This window comes from Uloborus diversus, unplaced genomic scaffold (assembly GCF_026930045.1).
Source record: "Uloborus diversus isolate 005 unplaced genomic scaffold, Udiv.v.3.1 scaffold_14, whole genome shotgun sequence".
NCBI lineage: Eukaryota > Metazoa > Arthropoda > Arachnida > Araneae > Uloboridae > Uloborus > Uloborus diversus.
In genome coordinates, this window is record NW_026558098.1 from 5,618,344 (window position 1) to 5,628,341 (window position 9,998).

Here is a 9,998-nt window from a genome sequence, read left to right on the forward strand (position 1 = left end):
GTAGCCGCCCGTAATCCCACTATGCACACGTGTATATATATATATATATATATATATATATATATATATATATATATATATATATATATATGTGTGTGTGTGTGTGTGGGCAATTCCACCGTTACGGACGTAACAATTACAGACTTTAAACACTCATAATTTCAATTTGGTTTCAAAAAAAGCTACAATTTTTTTTCCTGTTGTATAGTTGGGTGTTATTAATGCTATCAAAAATTTGGGTGCAGATTGCTTTATTAGAAAAAGTAACAAAAATTAAAAACTGCCTGTTACGGACGTAACTCAGTAAACAGCAAAATGTATACATTGTCATACAATTGCCAATATTCCTGTGAATTATTCATAGATTTCTAAAATTTTCTTTGAAATACTTGTTCTAGAGATTTTAAGCTTTCTAAAACCATAAAGTTTTCATGGATACTGTTTGTAAAATTTATGATAGAAATTTATATATTTGTTACGGACGTAACAAAAAAGTGTTACGGACGTAACATGTCTGATATACTAATTGCACAAAGCAAATAAAAGCTTATGTATACTATTAATTTTTGTTAAGGGAGTGCATTGGTCTAGATTAACACATTATTTTGACCATTTAAGTTTCACTTTAATAGTTTTTAAAGATTTGGGGAGGTAGGGAGCAGCCCCCGTCCATATACCACCATGTAAATAAATATAAAATATAAATTGGTGCGTCATAAAAAGTTAAATTATCCAAGGGGAAATTAAGCAAAACAAAAATGGAATTATGCAGTTACAAATAAATGTTTCAAATTTTTAACATGAACATGGAGGGAGAGCGGGAGGGGGGGGGGGTCTTCTACAAGGAAGAACTTTTACAGTTTAAGAATTTTCGATGATTTTCTCTATCTCTCAACAAATATATTAACTGCCAAATTTCTTTTAAAGTTTAACGGTTGCCTTTGATTTCGATCGCTTTTGAATAGAATTGGCATGTTTTTGCCAAAGGTGGAAAAAAAACTGTCGAAACTGACATCGGAAAAATGCATTTTGGCCAACATTTGCCTAAGTAATCTAAATCTTGCTTCAAAACTAAATTTGCCTTATCTGAGGATCAGATGTAGCTAGTTTAATATTTAGTATTTTTAACTCTAATCTAATTATGCTTTTTAATTTAAGTTTTAAAATTATAAAATATTCAACGCATCAATGAAACAGTAATCTAAATATTATTTTTTTGTGGAGAGTAAATAACAATAAAAAGTAACTCAGTAACTTTGGTTTAAACTATTAAACAGGACAAATTCTTATCTCTAAGTTAGTTTTTAAATAAGAAGTAATATCAATTTGGCTATGCTTTCAGAATGATAGAAGTTTGAAGAGAAAAACCATAATTAATATCTGTAATATAAATTTAAAAAAAAACTTTATTGATAAAAATTACGCACAAAGTGCTTTGGATTTCATCGTGTTAAATGATCAAGGAATTTTCACAAAAATCTACTGGGAGAACACTATTTTTTTTTGTGTCATAGTGCATTGATGAAGCAAAGTTTAAGAAATTAAGGAACCCTCTAGAATATTTTAATGCATGTTATTAAGCATTAATTGCTAATCTAGAATTATTAACACCAATTGAATTAGGATTTGGAGGACAAAAAAAATCTTACATTGAGAGGAACACCTCAGAGCAACAGTAGGATATCTTGTCTTATTCCTAGGATTAGATGTCTTAATGTTGCTCTGAGGCGACGATGTGTATTTCAATAATTTTAAAAAATGAATTAAATATCCACTAATATTTATAAAATTTTGAAAATCACAGTGTCAGAAGTTTTGTTATATCATATTACATGTCATACCCTATATTTTCATTGCCTATCCTGTATTTTTTTTCTTTTTAATTGAAAATATACATGTGTTACGGACGTAACGTACTGCTTTTTGTTACGCCCGTAACAAAAAATGTTACGTCTGTAACGCCATTTTTTTAAAAACTAAAGAAATTCTAATGTTTTAAACTATGATAAACAATTACTCTGATGAATTGCTAAAAGGACAAAGAAGGATTTCTTTTAATTTTGATTTTTTAGGAAGCAACAACAACTTTTGCTAAATTTTTGTTACGGACGTAACATTGAACTTCATTTTTTAAAAATTTTAATTGCCTAATTTCATTTTGTAAAAAAATAAAAATAGATGCATGTTATTATAGTATTATGTTAATAATTTAAGCTGTACTGCAATTAATTTTGTTTATTTTTATTTTGCTATTAGAAATAAGCGTTTGAAAATAGGGTATTTTTTTCTGATTGTTTTGAAGACCCGACTATCATACTTCCAACTAGGAAAAAAATTTATTATTTAATTTTTATTAAAAAAGCAATGCAATATTCTGAAAATACACATTGCAAGCTTTACAATGATGTATAATATAGCAAAATAACTGCAACATGAAATTTTGGCCTTCTGGTTTCACTTTTCATGGAAATGCCCATATATATATATATATATATATATATATATATATATATATATATATATATATATATATATATATATATATATATATATATATATATATATATATATATATGGGGGTGGAGTGTTTTGGTTTGATGCCGGAACACAAAGGAATATCGCACGCAATAGTACCAGTTTAACTAATAACAGTTATTAAAAGGCAGGGAAAAAAATCAATGTAGCCTTTATGCGGTTTAATTCAATTTCTTTATACTGATTATAATTACAGAAGCGCTATATTGGCACTAAAAGGTTTTCATTTTCAACTACTGTGCAATAATAATTTTCACAATCACCATGGCAACATGTAAGCAATACGTGACTGGTAGGTAATTACATAAAAATACACAGCATATATTATCACACATATAAGAAATTAGTGAAATGATTTACATTTAAAAAACTAAACGATTAGACATATGGGCCTAGTACCTAACGTCATCAGACCGAAAGTTAGGGCACGTACTTTTAGTCATCTGCCGACGACTTCTCGGAACTAGAGACAAAGCAACAAAAAAGGCAGGGGGACCAGAATTTGAAGTTTTGTGTATTAATTCATTCCATGTGGCACAACAGGGGTGGGATCTTCGACAAATCTCTTGAATGGCTCAAAGCTGATCAGTCCCCATTCCCGATTGACCACTGTCGCCGACAGCCTTTATGATGTACTGACGACGACAGCAGCCCCTGAACAACAGGGTGACTTAGATATCCCTAGGGGTCATTTTTCTGGAAGCCTTTCTTTGACAGGATATAGACAGGGGTTAGTTCCATAGGGAAATAGCCAAGAAGGAATGTCGAACTCAGATGTGATTAAAAGAGGAATTTTTTAGCAATTCAGTTTTTGACATTGAAATTAATTTCATTTTACGGACAAAGCAAAAAACTTCTCCCTTAAAAAAAGAGTTTATTTGCTTAGGGGAGGCGAAGCTTTTCCCAGGCGTCTCCTCTGGCCTACCCCTGGCAGATAGCGATCCGTATACGGATCGCTATCTGCACAATTTCCGTATACGATTTGATTTCGAAGCAAGAAATCAAAAGAGCTTTCCACCCCAAAGTGGAAAGACAAACACCTGAAGAACAACCGGTCAAATCTACAACCTACCTCTCCCACGTTGAGGACGTCACCGACAGAATTGAAAGACTGCTGCGCAAACACAACATCAAGACTGTTTTCAAGCCTACCCATCGAATCAGCGACTTACTACGATCAGTGAAAGATGCGAGAGACCCTTTGTCTGCGGCAGGAGTTTACAAGATCCCATGTTCCTGCGGATCGGCCTACATTGGAACAACGAAAAGAAGCGTTAATGCAAGAGTAAAAGAACACCAAAGAATTGCCGTCTGGGCCAAACTGAGAAATCAGCTGTCGCTTTTAGTGATGGCACCCATGACATTAAATTCAAAGAAACCAAAATACTTTCATGCAGTGGTTGGAAGTAGCGCGCTACAAGTAGCGACGCTACTGTAGTAGCTACATTTTTGAGTAGTTTGTAGTGTAGCGGACTACTTTTTTAAAAAAGTAGTTTAGTGAGTAGTTAACTACAAAAAAATAGTAGTTTGTAGCGATTTCTGGAAACTACTTTTAAATAAATGAAAAAAAATAAATAAATAAAGGTTCAAACGAATTTGACTGGCACAAATTTTACACAAGTACATCAGCAGAGGCAATGAGAAACAAGACTCATAAAAATACGAGCTGACCTCAGGCATTTCATTTTTACATCATACGTTATATCTGTTTGACGCCATTAGTTTGTTTGCCGTCGTAATTTTCATATTTCACCAATATTTATATTGAAAAATGCATTTATTTTCGCAAAAATGAAGGTTTTGGTGATTTTGCGAGTTGAAAGTTTGGTGAATTTTATATGAACAGACCAAAGATTGAAAAACAAAAATATTTTAGCGAGGCTTAAATTTTCGATAGTATTCACCAAATAAAAAGAAGCTACTGAAAATGTTATAGAAAAGGATGAAATTTAACTGTTCTGGAGGACTTACAATACTTACGAGCATTAGAGTGTTTGAGAGTATGATAACGGAAATTTTTTTTTAGTATCTTCTGATGAGCTAATTTATCATTTTTTTTTGTTCAATCCTCTTACGGTGTGTGTGTATATTAAGGTGTCCCCCTCCCCCAAAAAATAGAAAGTTGAATTTTCAAGTCGCACACTCTCTTACATTTTATCCTTTTTCGTAAAAAAAAAAAAATCATTTAATTTGAACTACAGCAACAAGTGCCGATTATATCTGAAAGTGTGAACCAGCGCTTATGTAATGCTAAGCCAAATTAAAATAAAATGTTTTTTTAGAAACTCAAAATTTCTGTTGATAAAACGCTGCTCCTATACCCCACATATGCACCACAAAAACATTTATTAAAATTAAAAACTATTTAGATATCCCACACGTGGCCTAACATTTATAATTTTCTTGAAAAAAATAAGTTTTTGGTACATATTTTCAGAAATGTAAGATTTTACGAAATTATCAGCTGAAAAATACAAACGGTAAAGTAGAAAAGTAGGTAATTAGCGTTAAATAGAAATTCTTGTCTTCCTGCATTTTTTAAGTCTCCCACATAGTACTCAAATATATGGATTTTTTCCAGGTTGAGTTAAAGTTCTCATTTAAAATATATTATTTTTTTATTATTCGTTTGTTGTTAATCTGTAAATGTGTTCGCCAGTAATTTTTTAACTTGATATTCTATTTAAATTTATATGTAATTTTTTAAAAGATAACTGAAAAAAAAAATCAATTTTTTAAATAAAACTATAAATTTTAGGTCAAGTATGGCATATCTAAATGTTTTTTAATTTGAACAAATCTTCTTGTGGTTCATGTGGGGTGTTGGATACAGGGGCAACGTTTTATCAACAAAAATTTCGAGTTTTTAAAAAAGTTTTTTTTTTTCGATTTGGCCTAGCATACAAGTACTGTTTTACACTTTCAGGTGCAAGTCGGCACGGGTTGCTGTTGTGCAAATTATATGAAACTTTTTTCACGATTGTTTTGACACAAGAGGAAAAATACAAGAGTGTATGCGACTTGAAAAATTGACTTTCATTTTTTGAGGGACAACCTATTGTGTATGCTTTTTATTTGCTTATTTTTTGGAAAGTAGCGAAGTAGCGACTACATTTTAAAAGTAGTTTGTAGTTGCTACATTTAAAAAAAGTAGTTGTAGCTGTAGTTAACTACTTTTGTAACAAAGTAGTTGTAGTTCGCTACAAAAAAATTGTAGTTTTTCCAACCACTGCTTTCATGGACTTCCCACTATTATGCCAAATTGAACAGAGAAACCATCAAAATTTTCAAACATCCCAACAGTTTTAACAAAAAGGCAGAAGGAGTTAAGTTCAACAAACTCTGGCATGCTACACTTTGATGGATTATCCCGAGAGAAACTTCTGGCCAATCAAAAACAGCGACGGACGCCCAGCAGCCAATCCCCAACCAGAATGAAGAGAACTCACGTTTCAGCCAACTGGAAACGAGGACGAACGTTCATCAGATAATCCTGCCCCAGAACGAAGGGGGAGCTAGCTCTTCCCAAATAAATAGTGACAGACAACGTTTCGATATCTGCACCAGTTGCTAGGAAATCGCTTCACTGGCTAACATTGTAGATGGCCGCAGTAGATGCGGCCGAAATGTTTGGAGTAAAAATACTCAGACCACGGCACAACAGCCCGAATCTTACGACATTATTAACACCGGCCGTGAAAGCCTTCATTCCTAAATGTCCAATTTGTTCATTTTAAAAAAGTTCAGTCACCCTAACTATTTCACTTTGCCCCACATTCCTCTTCTCCCGATAAAAGTTTGACTAGCTAAGTGAGCAAAGAAACAACTAATATGCAAAAGGTGATATCTTGCTGCGACTTAATTTTATTGCAATAGCTCAGTAAACAAGTTTTTGGTGTTTTTAACGGTCAGTTTTTTGACATAACAAATAACCCAAGTTCGTTAAAACCGTATAGAACCGTGAAATATTTAATACATAAGGTACTTACGTACTCAAACGTTTTTTTTTTCCTTAATGCTCTATAATTCTTATTTAATTTCATTTGTTTTCAGGATTTCATATTGTTGGAATGCAGCTAGTGTGTTGCCAGCCTTTGACATGCCCTTTTGACCTTCACATCACTAGGCACCTTTGTTTCTGCTTTCGTCATGTCGAAATGGTCGTCGGTAGAAATGCAAAGATGACGAATTTCCCTAAATTTTAAGTTCACAAACATTCCTTAGAGGTTACTGCGGCAGCAACGAACAGAAGACAGCTGTGTATGTTGTGTGAAATGCAGACAGCTCCAAGTCTGGATTCACTTCTCGTGTCGTCGCCAGTAAATATTTCAAGCTTTGCACGCATTCAAATTCGTGTAGCTGTAATTCTAACTTAGGAACAGATCTATTATTCCTAATAGCGTCACTGAATAAGGAAGTTTCAGTATAAGCAAGTGAGTGCTTATCTGTTATGAAATGTAACTTCGCCATGAGCAGAAAGTGTTTTTGCAAACGTCAGTTTACTTCCTGGCAAGCGTCTTTCATTTTGTGTAATACTAATCCACAGAAATCACATTAGACGGAAGAAATGTTCAAAATGCTCTTTCAATTCTGAAAATGAAGTTCTTATATTAAGAAAGATGATTTAGATGAAAAAACCTCTTTTAATCTGCTGTGAATCTTAATCCAGAAGTTGCTAATAAAAATAAAGCAACGTCGCTGTGTGACGGAAAACTTCTTATTTGATCTCTGTAATATGTTTGACCGTGTTTCATAGAAACATCGCTGCTATGAGTAAAAAACTTGTGTGTTTGTTTCCACGATTGTTTAAAAGGGAAAATTTTCTAAACACCGATACTCACAAAGTGAGTGTTTCTGATATTTTAAAAGGCATTTTATTGCATTAAAATGTAAAAATTCTCAATACACAAAATAAAAAATCCTTTGCAGCATACAAGTCACTTTGGTTTTTGAAACTAAAAATAGAACGTTAGAAACTGAAAATCGATGTAGTAGTAATTATTTATAGAGGAAATTATATTGAGAAACGACTATGTGCAAATGCTTATTAAACTTCTCTTAAAAAAACTAAGTTTGCGTCAAATTTAAGGAACAACAAGATCTTTATGACAATTTAACTATCAATGCAAAGTATGGCCGCTGGCGCTCAGGGAAACTGAAACAAGAAACGTTTTCTTTTCTAAGAAGAAAATCCATCAACTTCTGAATTTTATGAAAGAGCAATTTTATATTCTTTCGCAATGGAAAAATTGTCTGAGATCCGTCTTCACTCTAAAAAAAACTATTTGTGCGAACATTGTTTAAAAGCATTTAACTGCGCCTATCATTTAAAAAGGCATCTGTACATACATACCGGCGAGAAACCGTATTCCTGTGAACATTGCTCAAAAGCATATTCCGAGGCTTCAGTTTTAAAGAAGCATCTGAGAACACATACTGGCGAGAAACCGTATTCATGTGAGCATTGTTCAAAGGCATTTCCTTGCGCTTTCAGCCTAAAATCACACCTGAGAACCCATTCTGGCGAGAAACCGTATTCATGTGAGCATTGTTCAAAGGCATTTTCCCTCCTTGGGAACCTAAAATCACACCTGAGAACCCATTCTGGCGAGAAACCGTATTCATGTGAGCATTGTTCAAGGGCATTTTCCCGTCTTGGAAACCTAAAATCACATCTGAGAACCACCCATTCTGGCCAGAAACCGTATTCAAAACCGTATTCATGTGAACATTGTTCAAAGGTATTTTTCCACCTTGTTCGCCTGAAATCGCATCTGAGAACCCATTCTGGCGAGAAACCGTATTCATGTGTACAATGCTTAAAGGCGTTTTCAACCTTTTCAGATTTAAAGAAGCATCTGAGAACACATACTGGCGAGAAACCGTATTCATGTGAACATTGTTCAAAGGCATTTTCTCACCTTGTTAGCCTAAAATCACACCTGAGAACCCATTCTGGCGAGAAACCGTATTCATGTGAGCATTGTTCAAGGGCATTTTCCCGCCTTGGAAACCTAAAATCACATCTGAGAACCCATTCTGGCGAGAAACCATATTCATGTGAACATTGTTCAAAGGCATTTTCCCTCCTTGGGAACCTAAAATCACACCTGAGAACCCATTCTGGCGAGAAACCGTATTCATGTGAGCATTGTTCAAGGGCATTTTCCCGCCTTGGAAACCTAAAATCACATCTGAGAACCCATTCCGGCGAGAAACCAGATTCAAAACCGTATTCATGTAAACATTGTTCAAAGGTATTTTTCCACCTTTTTCACCTAAAATTGCATCTGAGAACCCATTCTGGCGAGAAACTGTATTCATGTGAGCATTGTTCAAAGACATTTTCTCAGCTAGGAAACCTGAAGGTGCACTTGCGAACCCATACTGGCGAGAAACTGTATCCATGTGAGCATTGTTCAAAGACATTTTCTCAGCTAGGAAACCTAAAGGTGCACTTGCGAACCCATACTGGAGAGAAGCAGTTCTCCTGCGAAGTGTGTTGTAAGGAGTTTTCTCAATTTGCACACCTGAAAAAGCACTTGCAAACACACCACTGGCCTTTTTAAAAAGAAACAAATAAATACTATGGCCGTTATGACAAAATAAATTGTTGACATTTTTTATTTGTTTTCCAGACTAAGTGGGTAAGGATTAAAAACATTAAAAGTCCTCCTTACATACAGTTCTGGTACGGGCCTGTTCTGAGACCACAAAGACTGTCGCATACAGCTGCAAACCAGTACTGGAGTAACTGCAATGTCTGTGACGGTGTTTCTTTTGTTACTGGCAAGGGACTTTATTTTGTTTACAACAGTTTTCTCGTGGCCACCTTTGATAAAGACATTAATATCTATTCTAGCAACGTGTCACCTTCGTGTAAATTTTGTTTGAAAACATTGTTACAAACTTTCACGGAAAATAAAGCAGGCTACTTTTTTTCTGTTTTTTCTTCCTTTTTACTAGTTTTTTTTCACATGTACAGTAGGGATACGTCAGGCCGTAAAATAGTTATTTTTCGAAATGAACAAGTTGGAGTTGTTTTGAGGGTTTTAGAAAACAAAGAAAAAAAAAACCATGTGGCGAGAAACCGTATTCTTGTGAGCATTGTTCAAAGGCATTTCCTTGCGCTTTCAGCCTAAAATCACACCTGAGAACCCATTCTGGCAAGAATCCGTATTCTTAAGAGCATTGTTCAAAGGCATTTTCCCTCCTTGGGAACCTAAAATCACACCTGAGAACCCATTCTGGCGAGAAACCGTATTTATGTGAGCATTGTTCAAGGGCATTCTCCCGCTTGGAAACCTAAAATCACATCTGAGAACCCATTCTGGCGATAAACCGTATTCAAAACCGTATTCATGTGAACATTGGTTAAAGGTATTTTCCCACCTTTTTAGCCTAAAATTGCATCTGAGAACCCATACTGGCAAGAAGCCGTATTCCTGTGTACAATGCTCAAA

General features: G+C 34.3%; 1 protein-coding gene across 1 annotated transcript in view; it reads right to left on the bottom strand.

Annotated features, from left to right (window-relative positions):
* LOC129232871 (gastrula zinc finger protein XlCGF49.1-like) overlaps window positions 1-9,697 on the bottom strand; it is a 47,419-nt gene extending 37,722 nt beyond the window's left edge. Inside the window, exon 1 of the mRNA XM_054866972.1 lies at window positions 9,686-9,697. Coding sequence (XP_054722947.1) covers window positions 9,686-9,697 — 12 coding nt within the window. The remainder of the gene's footprint in view (window positions 1-9,685) is intronic.
* Window positions 9,698-9,998: the final 301 nt, after the last annotated feature.